General features: G+C 43.5%; 1 protein-coding gene across 3 annotated transcripts in view; it reads left to right on the forward strand.

Annotated features, from left to right (window-relative positions):
- MPHOSPH9 (M-phase phosphoprotein 9) overlaps positions 1-18,076 on the forward strand; it is a 121,048-nt gene that overhangs the window by 55,922 nt on the left and 47,050 nt on the right. For all 3 annotated transcript variants that reach the window (XM_073676198.1, XM_073676200.1, XM_073676199.1), the window contains 5 exons: positions 1,218-1,657; positions 3,073-3,228; positions 12,735-12,822; positions 13,528-13,743; positions 15,910-15,957. In XM_073676198.1, coding sequence (XP_073532299.1) covers positions 1,218-1,657; positions 3,073-3,228; positions 12,735-12,822; positions 13,528-13,743; positions 15,910-15,957 — 948 coding nt within the window. The remainder of the gene's footprint in view (positions 1-1,217; positions 1,658-3,072; positions 3,229-12,734; positions 12,823-13,527; positions 13,744-15,909; positions 15,958-18,076) is intronic.

The following is an 18,076-nucleotide window of genomic DNA, read 5'->3' on the forward strand; positions in this document are numbered from 1 at the left end:
GCACTTACAGTACACAACATATACATTTACACAGTTTTAGACAACAAAAAGTTTGGTGTGAGTACTCCTTTAAGAGTACAATGGTCACCCGCAGATTGGCGATTTTACTAATTAAGATCTATTTAAAAAAAAGAAAAAGCTAAATGCTAACAAGTGTCCCTAAAGACCCCTATGCACATTAGACTAATGTCGGATGAACCTGCCGATATCAACAGGTTCAGCCAACGGTCTAAACTTGTATGGGGTCTCCGGCCGACTGGTCGGGGGAGATGTCAATTTGGGCTGCCAATCACATTATTCTCCCGGAGATGAGCCATTGGCCCAAGTCATTCGGTGGCTTTCTCATAGAGTACACAAGAGCATTCAGCTAAACAAGTGCTCCTGCATATGGGAGAGTGGGATGAGATGGCTGGCGGACGGACGATCATCCGTAACGTGGATCGACTGGCAGCCATCTAATGTGTATGGCCGGCTTAAATAATCAGACTTTGCATGTTAATTGCTAAAATTTGTGGCTGGCCATTGTTTTTATAAACAAAAATAGCGTTCCAATGCTGTACGACCTCCACACTGAAAGCCTGGCAACTGGGAGGAAATTAACTTTATTCCTCCCAGCAGCCTCCAGCTTTCAGTCATAGAGGCGTGGCTGGCGCAGTTTCATTCACTGCTGAGTATACAATGAGTGGCAGCTGTAACCACGCCCCAGCACATTGACTGTCTCTGCACTGATATGCTCCCGAGATGACTGTCAGTCAGTGCCGGTGGGTGGTTACAGCCATTGCTCACTATGTACTGAGCCGTGAATGAAGCTACATCGGCCCACCCCTAAATGGCTGAAAGCCTGAGGTTGTTAGGAGGAATAAATTCTTTCCGGTTGCCATGCTTTCAATGCAGCAGCCTCAGCTTTAGAGTGCTATTAACCTGTAGATTAACCCCATATTTGCAGGTTAATAGCATTTGGAGATGTGACAGGTTCCATTTAATGATTTATATTTCATTGTAAATGCCAGCTGTAAGGGCTGTCCGACAGTCCCCTGGCCTCTGTATGTGCATGCTTAGTGAAGCAAGATGGTACTGTCATAGTGACATGTTCCCTTTCATTTTTACAGTATAGATTGTGCAAAATAAAAAATATGGTTTAGAAATAATCTTCAAAAAATATTAAAGTGACGGTCTAGGCCAAAGGCTGAAATCATGTTCTGTCTGCCTCTTATTAGGTATTGACGTTGGATCCAACGCTACATGGAAAACCTTCTCACAATGCAATACTTTCCAAAGCTGCTACTCCTTGTAGTGAGAGCTACGCAGCCCCCGTGACGCCTGACTCCATTTTAGAAAATCTCTCTTACAATCCAGATGATGAAGAGACTGCTTCCAATGCTTCATCTTTGTTGGTCGATTCATCACACAGGTCTCCCCAGTGTCTGGCAGCGGGAGATAAGCATTGGAAAGCTACCAGATACAAAGTGAAGAAAAATATAGACTACCAGCTGTGTCATGGAGACGCCAGCAGTGATGAAAGAATGAACTGTACTGAGGATGAAGCGAACAGTTTGGCTTCATCTCCAATATCTCAATCACCGTTACCGGCTGCAGAGAAAAATATGCCTTGCCCTTCTGGCATTTATTCAATGGAGCATCCTGTTATGCTATCCAAGTAGGTGCTGTGTATGTGCTGATTATTGATCCAAGTAATCAAAGGCTTGTCAACGCAAACTGATTATTGATCAGGTCCAAAAGAGTACATGGTTGCTGTAAATGAGAAAAACCACCAACTCTGAGCAATGAAAGCTTTGCTCCTAGGGAAGAAAAGCTCCATGATTCTGCTTGCTGAATATCATGATTTTCTTTTTCATGGAAGCACAGAGTCATAAGATTTGTATAGTTGTAACCCTGGTTATTCGTGTGAGATCATTATAAAAAAAAATAATGTTTTAAGCTATGGCTATTCTGCCTGGCTCTGTACTTGAGATGCTGGACATAGTTGGACGGGTCAAGTGCTGCTTTTACTAAACTTGGTTAAAGGGTTATTCTACAAAAAGCCATTTTGTAGGGAATAACTTGCTTATTGTTGGGGGCGTCTGACAGCTGGGACCCCATCGATCTCAAGATCAGTGCTGTGGAAGCCCAATAATGGGGCTTTGGAGTCCCGTCTTGAATGGAGTGCAGGTGTGCATGCCCAGCCTTTGCTCTATTCATTATCAATGGGAATTCTAGAGGAAGACAATCATTGTTCTCGACTTAATTCTAGCAGTTCAATTGACAGTAAATAGAGTAGAGGTCAAGCATGCTCACCATCGCTCCATTAAAGATGGGGCTGCAGAGCCGGGTTCTCTATGTTCAAGAGCCCTGATCTCTGGATGGATGGATGGATGGATGGATAGATGGGGGGTCCTATAGGTCAGATTCTCAACAAACAGCAAGTTATCCCATGGACGGAGGATAGCTTGTTTTTTTGAACAATAACCCTTTAACATTAAAATAACCATTACAATAATAATTGTATTATAGGTGCTTGAAGTATACAATACAATGGTTAGGCAGCAGTGATGATCGAGCGTGTTCTATTAACCCCTTTGGCGAGCACGCTCGGGTGCTCGCCAAGTATTTTGGCGTGTTCGGCATTTCTTTTAATGTCGCCGCGCCTGCAAGTGTCACGGCTATTTGACAGCTGACACACATGCAGAGATTGCCTGTCAGACAGGCACATGCAGAGCAATCTCTACATGTGTCACAACTGTCAAACAGCCGTGACACTTGCAGGCTGTGCTCGCCGAAGGGGTTAATAGAACACGCTCGATCATCACTAGTAGGCAGTATCGAGTAGGTAAAATTATTAAATTATGTTTGTAGACCACTGGAGGTATTTAATAGAAAATTAAAGATATTACGATATAAACAGAAGGGTATTATAAATGGGGTTTTGTTCTTGTAATTTTTTGTGCTAATGATGAAGATTGACTTCATGGCACTCCTGTGAGTTGAACAATGTAATGAGAAATTGTCATGGAAATTTCCTAATATCAGCATATAGTTTATACGTTTTTTTTCTTAATTTTTTTTTTTTGAAAGTGGCCGGCGAAGTTTAAGAGAAAAGCATGCTCGGCACTTAGCAGATTTAAGAGACTACTATGAGTCAGAGATTAGTAATCTAAAGCAACAACTTCTTGCCAATAACAAGTCCACTTGTACCGAAGACCTGATAAAGATGAACAGTCTCACTGAGAGGTAATACCTGCATTTTGTTTTATTAGTGAACATTTATTTGCGCAATGCCATTGATATACCATAGTTGTATAAGCTGGCCATACACAATAAATGGGAGATCCGCCAGTTTTGCTGGGACTAGTGGAACATCTAATGTGTATATTGGTCTCCAAAATCCTTGGTGACGGCAGCAAATGTCATAATCAAGCAGCTGAATTTCAGGCAGCTAATCTGCTGCCAAAGCTCTTGGAGCAGCTCACTCCACCATTCCTACTGGGACTATATGTTGACTGAACCAATTGTGCATGTATATGGGTAGTTAGTAGAGATAGCGATTCGCCAAAAAATAATTCAGCCGCCAGCTGTCCAATGTGTATGGATAACCTCAGCCTATGAAGGGTTTTTCTTCATATACAGAAAACTATAGCGTAATGCAGCAGTTTGAGATAGTGATTCCTTGACATGGTCATCTAAGCTGATGTTGGTGGCAAATCATTTTTGTGGCTCTAAAAGGTAGGAATTTTCTTAAAAAAATTATTTGTGTGTGTATATACATATATTTATATTAATTATACTGTGGTAGATCGGCTCACTCGGCTGCACATAGAGGTAGACACAGGAACACTGTCTCTTTAAATGCTCCACTGGTTTATTAAGACTACTGCATAAGCCAGTGCAACGTAAGCAAAACAAACACGGCCTAACAGGAAATACAAAACATAACGTATGTCACAGTCCTTGTTGCTATGGGAAACCGCCCTCTTCAGGAACAAACAACACAAGATTTAGCTTTTCTTCACATGAAAATATAGCTCCAGAGCTTTCACCTCCAGGCCCACCCCACACACACTGCTCTAGAAAGCTGGGAATTTATCCTCTGACCTCTTCCCACTCTGCAGCTGTTTAATCACCCTAGCACTAAACATGGCTGATTAACCCCTCTTAGCACTTTGTGTGCTGGAGCATTTTCCTATGTTTATACTACTGGAGCTAACAATCTCAGTGCTACATATCTTCCCTCCAGTACTTTGCCAGTGACTTTGTCTCTCTCTATATATATATATATAATAGGATTTTTTACTCACTCAGCTGCGGTTGAGATAGGCACAGGAAGCGGTTTTATTAAAATGTTCAGGCTGGTTTATGAAGACTTCATAAACCGCTCAACATAAGCACAGTGTGAAAAAATAAAGTAAATAGTCTATACAGTATTGCGGGTTCGCCTGCTCAGGTCAATGTCCTTTAGCAAACACACTGGAGGTCTCCACACCTCCAGTCACAGACACTGAATGAAACACTTGGCCTCCATTTTATCTGCCATACCACATCCCTGGGGTGGGGATATGTGAGCAGCCACTCCCAGCCATCTCTTTGATAGCTCATAAACCCAGCCCTGATACGCCCTATTAACTCTCCAAGCACTGTACGTGCTGGAGCCTGCTTTCCCGGGCCTACATCACCGATGCTAACAACCTTGATGATACATATCTCCCCTCAAGGACCTGTCCGGCGGCCAACTTATATATTCCCCTCTGCCCAAAGCCGGGGACTTGGCACCATCTGCCATCAAACAGTGGACTCTCAACAGTGCGTCAGCATTGCCATGCAGTTTCCCAGGTCTATGCTCTACATGGAAGCTAAAATCCTGAAGTGCCAGGAACCACCTGGTCACTCGGGCATTGTTCCCCTTCTTTCCCTCATCCACCACAGTGGGGCATAGTCTGACACTAGCCTGAATTTCCTGCCTAATAAGTAGTACCTTAGAGTGTCCAACGCCCACTTGATGGCCAAACATTCCTTCTCCACTATGAAGTAATTCTTCTCACAGCATGACAGCGTCCGACTTAGATACATTATGGGGTGCTCTTCCCCGTTCGCCTCTTGTGATAGAACAGCGCCCATCCCGACACCTGACGCGTCAGTCTGCACCACAAACTCCTTAGAGAAATCCGGTGCCACTAACACTGGCTGTTTACACAGTGCTAGCTTCAATTCCTGGAAGTCCGTCTCCGCTTCTGGAGACCACTTAGCCATAGCCGACTCTGTCCCTTTAAGAAGGTCCATCAAATGGGCGGCTATCATGACGAAGTTAGGGATAAACTGTCGGTATTAGCCCACGATGACCAGGAACGCTCTTGCCTTCTTCTTTGATAGCAATTGTGGCCAACTCTGGATCATGTCAACTTTATTTATTTGGGGCTTCATTTTGCCCCTGCCTACAACATAGCTCAAGAAATTAGCCTCTTCTATTCCCATGGCACAATTCTTCGGATTTATGGAAAACCCCATCTTCCGTAGAGCATCAGGTATTGCCTTTGCTTTGCTCAGATGGCTTCCCCAATCCTGGCTGAAGATCACAATGTCATCTATATAGGCCGCTGCATACCTCTTGTGGGGAGTTAGGATCCGGTCCATGGTTCTCTGGAAGGTGGCTGGTGCTCGTTGTAAACCAAACGGCATCCTTGTGTACTGGAAACATTCATCTGGCGTTGAGTAGGCAGTCTTCTCCTTGGCATTTTGGGACATGCGAATTTGCTAATACACTTTCGTGAGGTCAAGGGTACCTAGCTGGACCCTAGCCTTTCAATCAGTTCATCTACCCTGGGCATTGGGTAGGTGTCAAACTTTGAGACCTCATTGAGCTTCCTGTGGACATTGCAGAACCGCCACTCCCCATTCACGGGAAAATACGGGTATCGGGTGTCAACCCCCAGCTCTTGAACAACAACATTATATAAGTTGGCCGACCACGAAATCCAATTTTTTTTTAAGCTAATCTGTGCTGTATTGTAATATACAACAGTTCTATAAATTTATTTTTTTGTTTCTATCTTTTGTTTCTCCTGAATTTCACTTTATTCCCTGCACCCACTTTGTTTACCTGCGGCTCTACCAAACTTGACAGCTCGCTGTGCTGTATTATCTAACTTCACAGCCAGGGCTGGAACCGGCCTTTCTCAGTGTCCTGCACCGCCCTCTGCCCACCCACTGCACACTCACTCCAGTATTGGAAATAACAGAACACTGTCTTCATCTGTGAAAAGCAACACAATCACTGCACTCCACATATATACATATATACCACATAATACACCTCAGCTGCTGCAGAAGCTCAGTCTATAGTGATGTGTATACATATATACCACATAATACAGTTCAGCTGCTGCAGAAACTCAGTCTATAGTGATATGTATACATATATACCACACAATATACTTCAGCTGCTGCAAAACCTCAGTCTGTAGTGATGTGTATACATACATTGGCTTACCCACCGTGGGGCAAGGGGGGCCCTAGAAGCAGGGCTGCACACCAGGGCCGGCGTCAGCACCCGGGCAAATGTCAGGGCCCTGAGCAGGCCGGGGGGCCCCTCACCGTCAGCGCCCGCTCCCCCCCGCTTGCTCAGGGCCCCAGCACAATACTTACCTCTTCCCGTGCCTCCGCAGCAGCTCCTGCATCCTCCGCGGCTGCTGCACTGTGACGTCTCAGGTCAGAGGGCACGGTGACGTCTTTACACCGCACTCTCTCCTGAGCAGTCACAGCGCAGAGCGGGATGAGGCCGGCGACGCTGAGGAGTCCGGAGCAGCGGCAGCAGGTGAGACGTGAGGTGAGTATTTGATTTTTTTTTTTTGCCCCCCCCAAGTTTTGATCCTGGGTACGCCCATGTATACATATATACCACATAATACACTTCACTTGCTGCAGAACCTCAGTCTATAGTGATATGTATACATATATACCACATAATACACTTGAGCTGCTGCAGAACCTCAGTCTATAGTGATATGTATACATATATACCACATAATACCCTTGAGCTGCTGCAGATCCTCAGTCTATAGTGATGTGTATACATATATACCACATAGTACACTTGAGCTGCTGCAGATCTTCAGTCTATAGTGATGTGTGGATGGATGGATGGATGGAGGAGGGAGGGATGAGAGATGGATGGATGAGGGAGGGAGAGATGGATGAGTGAGGGATGGATGCACACAGCACATTATACTCACCTGTGTAGAAGCCTTTTCCTTCCTGGTTCCTCCAATCAGCTGAGTCATTCCCCTGCTGCATTGCACTGTGAGCTGCACAGGAGGCTGGAGCAGGAGGCAGGGGGAGGGACAGGAAAACTGGGGAGTGAACAGCTCCTCCAGAATCAGGAGAGAGCAGCTCACATGACTAGGTGTGCTATCTAGGACACCATGCAGAATGCTGACAAGGAGTATATTACAAACTGTCAGCATTCTACAGCTTGGATACATACACAAATTATGCAGAAAGCCTGGACAACCCCTTTAAGTACAGACAAATTATCAAACACCCCTTTTATAGTGAAGTCCCTGAGTTGGGCGGTTCCAAAGTTTCCCCAGGACACCTCCAGCTCAGGGATGTTGGCCTCTGGGAATGCTGACTCTTCCTCATCGCCATCAAGCACACAAAAGGGAAACCCGTCAGCTGCGGCCTAAAATGAGGTTTCTTTAGGAGCAACCTTCTCGCCGGCGCCTGCTCAGAAGAAGGATTAAAACACTGCTCATAGAAGGGCAGATAAGGCACCCATAACCAAACGAGTGCAGGGCGCAGGTGCCGGATTACCGCACCGCAACTGCACATCACAGTGCAGTGTGACGTGCATGGGAGGGGGTTGGTATGGTAATGAAGGCTGGAGGCAGAGATTCCTTCCAGGCACCTCACACCTCGGGGCCTGGAAGAAATCATTAACATAAAAGTGTATTTCTCAACAACTAGACTGCAGCTATGAGGCATACAGGTAAGAGTAGTTTAACCATTCTATTACCTGTATGCCCATAATAATAGCTTAAAAGCGTCTCAGAGGGTGACAGGTTTCCTTTTAAAATGCAGAAGTTGGCATAACAGTATAACTGACCACAACACTATAGTGTTGAAGTCTAATCCACCCTGTGAAGAATATTCAAGATAATCACAAGTCAATCATTGTGCCCTGTTTGGCGGGGATTATAGAGATCTTCAATGTACAGTGTAATTCGACACTCCTGCAAGGGTGGAGGCTGAGTGGCAGGGAGTGACATACCTCATAGCAGCTCTGAGCGCCAAATAGAGTTTTGGAAACCCAAGAGAATGGGGAAAGTCACCCTGGCTTTCAGCACAGTCCAGCGCGTAGGGAAAGGGAGATGCACGGCACAGCATTGCTAGAGCCCCTGTGCTTGGCATCCACACTTAGCAGGGGCCCGGCTGGATCCGATGACACCAAAGCCGGCTCCCTAGGACCGTCCATTAAGGAGGTATAGCCCATTTTAGTTTTTGGGAGTTTTTAGCTGAGAGAGACCAGGGGTGTTGACTTAGGCTCAGCCAGGAGGCAGGAGTAGGAGTGACCCAGAGAGGTTAAGAGCCCCTGCAGCTAGAGCCCTGTGTCTTTGTCCCTGGGAGGTCACGAGGATACATCATGTGGGAGAAGTCCTGCAACAAAGAGAGAGGGCCTCACAAGCCTCCCATGTGGCAGCCCCTCCCCCGAAAGCCAGGCATTCCATCTGACTGGTATCTGACTCTTAAGTTCTTCTTATATCTTTTGTACCACTGCTATTGTGTTTACATCTCTGACCATTATGTATGTATAACCCTTATATACAATGCTCAAAAAAATAAAGGGAACACTCAAATAACACATCCTAGATCTGAATGAATGAAATATCATCATTGAATACTTTGTTCTGTACAAAGTTGAATGTGCTGACAACAAAATCACACAAAAATCATCAATGGAAATCAAATTTATTAACCAATGGAGGCCTGGATTTGGAGTCACCCCCAAAATTAAAGTGGAAAAACACACTTCAGGCTGATCCAACTTTGATGTAATGTCCTTAAAACAACTCAAAATGAGGCTCAGCATTGTGTGTGGCCTCCACGTGCCTGTATGACCTCCCTACAACGCTTGGGCATGCTCCTGATGAGGTTGCGGATGGTCTCCTGTGGGATCTCCTCGCAGACCTGGACTAAAGCATCCGCCAACTCCTGGACAGTCTGTGGTGCAACGTGACGTTGGTGGATGGAGCGAGACATGATGTTCCAGATGTGCTCAATCGGATTCAGGTCTGGTGAACGGACGGGCCAGTCCATAGCTTCAATGCCTTCATCTTGCAGGAACTGCTGACACACTCCAGCCACATGAGGTCTGGCATTGTCCTGCATTAGGAGAAACCCAGGGCCAACCGCACCAGCATATGGTCTCACAAGGGGTCTGAGGATCTCATCTCGGTACCTAATGGCAGGCAGGCTACCTCTGGCGAGCACATGGAGGGCTGTGCGGCCTTCCAAAGAAATGCCACCCCATGCCATTACTGACCCACTGCCAAACCGGTCATGCTGAAGGATGTTGCAGGCAGCAGATCGCTCTCCACGGCGTCTCCAGACTCTTGTCACGTCTGTCACATGTGCTCAGTGTGAACCTGCTTCCATCTGTGAAGAGCACAGGGCGTCAGTGGCGACTTTGCCAATCCTGGTGTTCTGTGGAAAATGGCAAGCGTCCTGCACGGTGTTGGGCTGTGAGCACAACCCCCATCTGTGGACGTCGGGCCCTCATACCACCCTCATGGAGTCGGTTGCTAGCCGTTTGCGCAGACACATGCACATTTGTGGCCTGCTGGAGATCATTTGGTATGGCTCTGGCAGTGCTCCTCCAGTTCCTCCTTGCACAAAGGAGGAGGTAGCAGTCCTGCTGCTGTGTTGTTGCCCTCCTACGGCCCCCTCCATGTTTCCTGGTGTACTGGCCTGTCTCCTGGTAGCGCCTCCAGCCTCTGGGCACTACGCTGACAGACACAGCAAACCTTCTTGCCACAACTCGCATTGATGTGCCATCCTGGATGAGCTGCACTTCCTGAGCAACTTCTGTGGGTTGTAGAGTCCATCTCATGCTACCACGAGTCTGAAAGCACAACCAACATTCAAAAGTGACCAAAACATGAGCCAGAAAGCATTGGTACTGAGATGTGGTCTGTGGTCCCTACCTGCAGAACCATTCCTTTATTGAGGGTGTCTTGATAATTGCCAATAATTTCCATCTATTGTCTATTCCATTTGCACAACAGCATGTGAAATTGATTGGCAATCAGTGTTGCTTCCTAAGTGGACAGTTTGATTTCACAGAAATTTGATTTACTTGGAGTTATATTCTGTTGTTTAAGTGTTCCCTTTATTTTTTTTAGCAGTGTATATAGTGTATTGTCTAGTGTGCTCCTAAGGCGATTAAATATAGAATTTAACCTTGGGCTGCTCTTTTTTATCTCGATCCACGAACTCACACGTCCATTGTTCGGCTTAATCGTCATGCTACCGGGACGGGTTTCTGGCCCGATATAATTCCCTTTAACGGACCGGGGACTTATATATAATAGAAACTGGTGGCAGCTCTCCCAGGCCGACAAGGTTCTGCTTCACTGGAGCTAGTGAAGGAGCCTCTCAGCCCGTCAGGGGTGTGAGCGAGCATGGTGCCTCTTCAGTGACTGAGTGGGCCACCTCTTCTCACTTCTTGGTGCCTTCCTGTACCCGTGTGGACAGGGGGTATCTGTGTAGAACTGTACCAATCGCGGAAAGTCACGTTGGTGCAAAGGTCAGATCCATATCACGTGTTCTGTGTGACGTAACTGTGACGTCAGGCGGGTGGCGGGGTGTGGATCCGTCACAAGCGGTAGCAGCGTTGGGATTCTGTGGGGTCTCTCTGGTGCCATTTCTTCACATTGGTGGCAGCGGTGGGATTAGGCGGGATCTCCCGGTGCTATTTCTTCACACACCCGTCTGTATTAAGAGCACCAGGTGCTACACAGTTGCTCTTCTACAAAGTATAAAGTGAATACTATATTATTCACAGTCTATATTCAATATTTGCTACACATCTACCCCTGATGAAACCACGGTTTTGAGTGGCGATATGCGTGGGTTGTTCTATCCATGTCTGTCTAAACAGGTTACCTTTTAAGCCTTGATATCCTTATCTGTATTATATACAGTATGTGCATGTCATCATTATTGTGCTAGTGGTATATACTATTTCTATGTCTGGTGTCTACATGGTATAGTAAAAACTAATATTAAGCACTGGATACTATTGCTGTACCATTAGTGCACACTATTTGTGTGACACTTCTATTACTTATGTCGAATCCGTATTGAATATAGACTGTGTATAATATTGTATTCACTTTATACTTTGTAGCAGCACAACTGTGTAGCACCTGGTGTTCTTAATACAAACTACAGACTTTTATTTGACAGAATCTCACATTTATAATATGGCTTATTCTCTATTTGGTTCCTTATGTACCATCTTTTAGATGGGTGGATTAGACTTCAACACTATAATGTTGTGGTTAGTTATACTGTTAGGGCCATTTGTGTTTTCTAAGTGTTTTTAAGATGTCTCTGTGTTGGCTTGTATGTCATTAAATAAATAAATAAATAAATAAATAAATATAATTTTTAGTCAGGTGATCCTTGTCTTTGCATACCTTCTTTTTTCTTGCTTTTTTCCATGTTCTCTATTGGGAATGTGATAAGTAGATCCCGACTTTATTTATGGTGGTGCCCTCTATTTTCCTTGTTATCAAATCGGGGAACTTGTATCCTTGTTACAAAATGTCATGGTATGTCAGATGCCTGACCTGTGCTCCATTCTCTATGGGGCTGTCTGATAAAGTATAGAACTTGGCAATTCCATAGGGAATACATGGAGCAGCGGTCTAGCATGTGCATTGCCACTCCTTTCCAATAGGGATATAAGTGCCCCTTTTAGATCAGTGTTGGTCCCAGTGGTTTGACCCCCACTGATCAACAAGTTATTATCTATCCTGTGGATTGGTGACAATTTGGTTTCACTGGTCAATCCCTTTAAGAGGAGGACACAAATTATTTCAACTATGCATGCTGCATTTATTGTGACTTTTTTATGGTGAGGTGCGTGGTCACTTTTAATCTATTTTAGGGCCTTTGCAGACCACCGAATAACTCGGACGAGTGCTATCTGTTGTTATGACAGATAGCAGTTGTCCCTATGTTATTCGATGAGGCTGTGCACATATCCGATAATTTTTTTTTACCTCGTTCCAAGTGGTCCAAGAAAAAAAATCGAAGCATGCATGATTTTCCTCCGATTATCGGATTGCACTCTGCCATTCAAGTCTATAGGTCTGTGGAAAACATTGGACAGTACTCAGATAACATCCGATTTTCACGGACAGACTGAATGGAGAAGGTGGAGAAACTTCTTTTTTTTTTTTTTCTCCACCTCTGAGAAAATCAGATCACCCTCTGTTCAAACTCTAATCGGAGTGTGATTAGCATAATTGGACCGATTTTCTCGGATTAAAGAAAAACGATCATGTGACACTAGCTTTAAATTGGTTTTCTTCAATCAGCAAAAATTGGGCTAAAACAAGGAAATGGCATAAAACATAATATTACGTAACTTATACATCCCTTGCTGCTCCAGTTGTATAATCTGTATGAATAGATATATTCTACCTGTATTCTTCCACTGAGCTTTATTCTTTATGTAGATGTGCCCAACTGGAAGGAGCTTTAACTGAAGCAAGTAAACGAATCCATGGACTTGAGAACCAAAATAGTGAACTTGAAAACCAAGTAGTAAGTATGTGTTATGTGATGGCTTCCTCATGACAGTAATTTCACTTAAACGGTCATCATTATCTAGTTCATTGCAATATACCAGCATTAACATAAACAATGGTTTCGCCTCTCCAGCTCCAGCAAGAGGCCAAAAGGCTCAGAGTGGTTTACAAATTTCCCTAATGTTTTCTCCATTATATTAAAGGAGTTTTTCACTAGAATGATATTGATGACATGTTCTAAGGGTCTGGCACCCCTACCGATCAGCTGTAAACAGTGTACAGAGTAGAACCCCACTGCTCCGTCACGCTGTTTAATAGTTGCTCTTAGATGCAGTAGATCAGCTTCTATTCACAATAGGCTGAGTGTCCGCTCCCATTTTTATCTGATCAGTGGGGGTCTATGTGTTTTTGAACCAATGTTGAATCACTGTTCCTCACATTCTTTTACCAACACCTCTACCGAGAACCTTAGGCTCTGTTCACAATTGTTCTTGGACTTCAATCTATAACAAACCGATTAATACCAGGGTCCATCGTGGTTGCATCAAGGTTTCCGTCATTTAGATACCAGGAATAGCACTTCATGCTGGAGGAAATGTTGATGGAATCCGTGAATGGATGTGAACAGAGCCTTAGCTTTCCTGTTGGATTATGTTATAGCTCGCTACAAAATGGGCTTATTTTTGTGTAGGTTGTTTAAAAACCGTTTCTAATGTCCTAGGCTGAATGGAGGGAACAGTGCCACACAACCAATGGCACTTCAAAGGATTTGCAAGAAAAAATTGAGGATATGAGATCAAAGAGTAAAGAAAAAGAAAATGCAATCAGCAGATTACAGTCCAGACTCAAAGAAGTTGAAGAATCGCTTCAGAAAACTATTAGGCAGTCAGATGACAAAGAAGCACGGATCAAACAAGAACATAAAATGTTTCAAGATGTAAGTTCAAACCATTGCAACTACATAACAGTTAATTTAATTTTCATTAGAAAACCACCATTTTCATGTGTCACATTTTTATATTTGTATACTTATTACATTTTTATATTTGTATACTTATTACATTTTTATATTTGTATAATTATTGCAGACCTTCTAAAAAGTGTTTTTGTATTGCTCATAGTCAGCTCCACGTTTGTCTTTACCTTTTGCCTTATGTTGTAGCTCACTCCCTACTATTCCCAAAACCACAGAAAAAAAAACGATTGATTGAGTTATGTATTATTCTTTCTTCCAAAAACTCTGCTAATAAAAGTGTTTTAAGGTTTAGGAGTCAATGCCAAATCAGAGGTTTTTAAAAGTGAAAATCTAGAGTTTCTCATGTTGGGGGTCTCCTACTAGAAATCTACAATTGTACAAGGCTGCAAGGCTTTCAGCATCACACAGTTGACTTTCAGTACCATCTGATCTGTTGGTCGTGTCTGCCATTGTTATATATAAAATTCTGATGGGAGACCCAGAAGCTCTGGAAGTGAAGCTCAAAGGGGTTGTCTGGGACTGACATATTGATGTCTGGGCACCTGGCCAACACCCAGCACCCCGACTGTTCATCTGAAAACCACTTCTGCAGTAGCTGGAGCTAAGTGATGTATGGGGTGAAACTCCGCAAACCTTTAGGCTATGTGCCCACGATTCAGAAATGCTTAGGATTTTTTCCTGAGCGTTTCTGCATCTCCCTGGCAGAAAAAAACGCATGCGGATTGTACATGCGGATTGTACATGCGTTTTCCTGCCTGGGACATGCGGAAATGGAGCGTTATTCACTGACATTTCCGCATGTGGATTGACAAGCGCTTTCCAAGCGATTAGCATCACTTGGAAAGTGCTTGTGACAACTAGGTCACACTATATAAATCCATGCAAATGGCATGGATTTATATAGTGTGACCCGAGAGAGTGGTTAAAAATAAAAAAATAAATGTATACTTACCCTCCGATGGCCCCCGGTGTCCTGCTCACTCCGTTCTCCCTTGCCGGCAGCGGTGGATTGAAAGACCTGCCGACGTCAGCGTCGCTTGACCCGTCACATGACTCTGACGTCAGCGCAGGTCCTTCAATCCACCGCGAAGTGCCGGGAAGCAAGGTGGAGCGCAGCGCGGGCCGCCAGAAGGTAAATATACATTTATTTTTTATATAATTCTTTTTTTACAGATTTTTTAATGGTACCTGGGTGTGGAGGAGAGTCTCCTCTCCTCTACACCCGGGTACCATCCGCACATTAGAACGCGCCAATTACGCAAGTACAGATGCAGTCTTGCGGAATTGGCGCGTTCTAATGCAAGTCAATGGCGGCGAAGACGCAGCACTTCCGCAAAATAATTGGTAGTGCTGCTTTTTTTTCCGCAATGATAATCCGCAGCGGAAATTTCCGCAGCATGTGCACAGCACATGCGGATTATCATTGGGGAACATTGCTGCCCTTCTACCATGCATTTTTAATGCGTTTCCGCAGCTGCAAAAACTCTGCAGAAGCGCATTAATAACGCATCGTGGGCACACAGCCTAACATCACTTATTGATTGCTGTTGACAGCTCCACATTTATTTTGAATACCCTTGAAGCCCATACATTGCTTAGTACTGCTGCCGAAAGCTGCACTTTATCTTCCATTCGCTTGAAACCTAGATATGCTTAGTGGTTGCTGCCGAATATTGGACTTTAGCTCCCACTCATTTGAAGCCTGTACATTGCTTGCAGGCTGTTGCTGACTTGTGCACAGTATGGTGTCATAGCCACTACACAATTTATGGGGCTGTTAAGTTCCTTCTTGTACATTGCTTTTATCTGGCTACTGCTGGAGGAGTTTTCAGCTGATTAGCGGGTGTGCTGGGTGTTGGATCCCCACTGATCTTATATTGGTGGTCTACAGAAATTTCCTACAGATAGATCATCAATATGTCAGCCCTGCTCAACCCCTTTAAGTTAGCAGAACCACTATCTATTTTTCCATATATTGCACAGATTTTGGTAAATATTACTTTAGTTTCCTATCCTATAAAACTTGCATTCCTCCTTGTTACATTGTTTTCAGCTGTACTGATTGTTCATTAAGGAAGTTCAGTTTCTGCAGACTTTCTAGCCAACATTTGTTATTGTTTTTTTCAGCTTTTATTGGAATATGAATCACTTGGGAAGGAACATGAAAGAGTAAAGGTAATAGGCTTTTCTCTTTTATGCTTTAGATCTTTTTTTCATTTTTTTATGTTTATTTGTTCTTAACTAGTTATACACATTTTTTATAATAGGTAATTGATATTAAACAACAGAAAGTGTTGTACCCTTTTATCCAATAAATCTGTATGATAAAGAATTACCATCATGTACAAGTGATATAACAGTAAATGTCACACTCTTTTATTACATTGGTATGAGAAAAAAGCAGTTAAAGAATTACACCTGTAACTTTTATGTCTGGGCATTTTTTTATAATAGAGTAACAAGGTCATAAAAAAAACAAAACAAAGCTTTCACAAGTAGCATTCTAAATACTGTAGCCAGAGAACCAGTCTTAGGCCACGTTCACACGCAAGTGTTTTGGTTAGTATTTTACATCAGTATTTGTAAGGCAAGACCTGGAGAGGCTCAATCAGAGGTAAAGTATAATAGAAACACGTCTCGACTACATTTTTCACCCACTCCTGATCTTGGCTTGCAAATACTGATGTAAAATACTGATCAAAACACTACACAGATCCTAATATGTCCAGTGAGGACCCTGATATATTAAGTAGAGCAAAGCGTGAATAAAAAGTGTATCTTATTCTGGTGGACTTGGCACGACTCTACATCCTCATATTGGGCAATCCAATGATTTCAATGGGAGCTATGTGGTCTTTTTTTAACACATGGTGGCTCTGTAGGGTAATGGAACATTTAGACACCGATTCATCAAAGCGTTTTTACAAGATTTCTGGGATAAAACACTTTGAGTTGCTCATAAATTTTGTAACTTTTTGCATTTTTACACCAGTCCTGACAGGATCCCGTAAAGTGGGGGAGCATCCCATAAAGTGGGTGGGGCATGGACAGGGTGTGGCAACACCCGCCCGTCAAATTTTTTCAAAAGTTATTCCATTTTAATGGTGTAACTTATGCCAGAAATGTACTCTAGTCATTGACTGGAGTTACATTCCTGGTGAGGCACATGCCAATGGAAAGGTGAGCCTAATTCATTAAGGAGCGGGTGCCTCTTAATGATTTAGGTTCTCTTACTCTTGCATACTTATCAATAAGACTGGTGAATGAAATGCCAGTCATAATGAATGAGGCCCTCACTGTCTGATGTCCCAAAAGATCAGCTGAATGTTGTGCGTCTTAAGCTTATTGTCAAAGAACAATATTAATAAAAATAAAGAAAAGAATTCTGTGTTGTCATAATGACAGACGTATATGCAAAGTATGTATGAAAATGCAGATATTAGTTAAAAGAACTTTAAACCTGGAACTGCAGGATAAAGATAAGTAAGAAATAACATTGCTCTCACTATTTGTCAGTCTGCGAAATGTGATGCATCTTCCTGAAAATGCTGGTAGAAATGCAGTTGAGAACATAAATTAACCTAAGGCCGAGCTTAGTCAGGGGAACAGCTTAAATGGGGTTTCCTGTAATAGAAAAAAAATGTCATTATCAATAAATTCTTAAATACATTTAATTGACAAATCACAACAGTTTTGCCTATGGGATTAAAGTGGCTGTCACCTTGTTTCACTGACAGAGCTGTCCTAGATGTCAGGACAGATGCCTGTGAGCAAGTGCAGTAGGACGCTCCACCGCTGTGACCTGGAGATACTCGTATTGTTATTTAGAAAGATGGCACACCGAGGTCTGAGCGGCCCCTTCTTACCTCCACCACTCATATCTCCAGTAGTATTAGTAGAGCACACCTTCCTACATATGAAGGAGAGCGGAGCTTCGCACTGCGCATGCTCGGAGGCCCCTGACCTAACATTCTAGCACAGGTTTCGCTCAATGAAACAAGGCAGCTGCCATTTTAATCCTATAGTGATTACCTCACTAGACAAAATGATTGTGATTTGCTAATTAAGTATATTTAGTAATTTATTTTGAATGACATTTCCTTTAGTTATTTTGTTTTTTTTCTATTCCCAGAGAACCCTCTTTAACAACCTTTTTGTCCTACTGTAGACAGGTTAGCACAGGGGGTTTTGCCTCCTCCAGTTGTCCTACTACCAGATATAGGACAGTGAGGAAGAGGAAGGACATGTCTGATCTTCTTGGACACATAGAATTATTTCTATGTGATTTTTAATT

Source organism: Phyllobates terribilis, unplaced genomic scaffold (genome assembly GCF_046119375.1).
Source record: "Phyllobates terribilis strain yellow unplaced genomic scaffold, ASM4611937v1 Scaffold_1__5_contigs__length_1240528914, whole genome shotgun sequence".
Taxonomy (NCBI): domain Eukaryota; kingdom Metazoa; phylum Chordata; class Amphibia; order Anura; family Dendrobatidae; genus Phyllobates; species Phyllobates terribilis.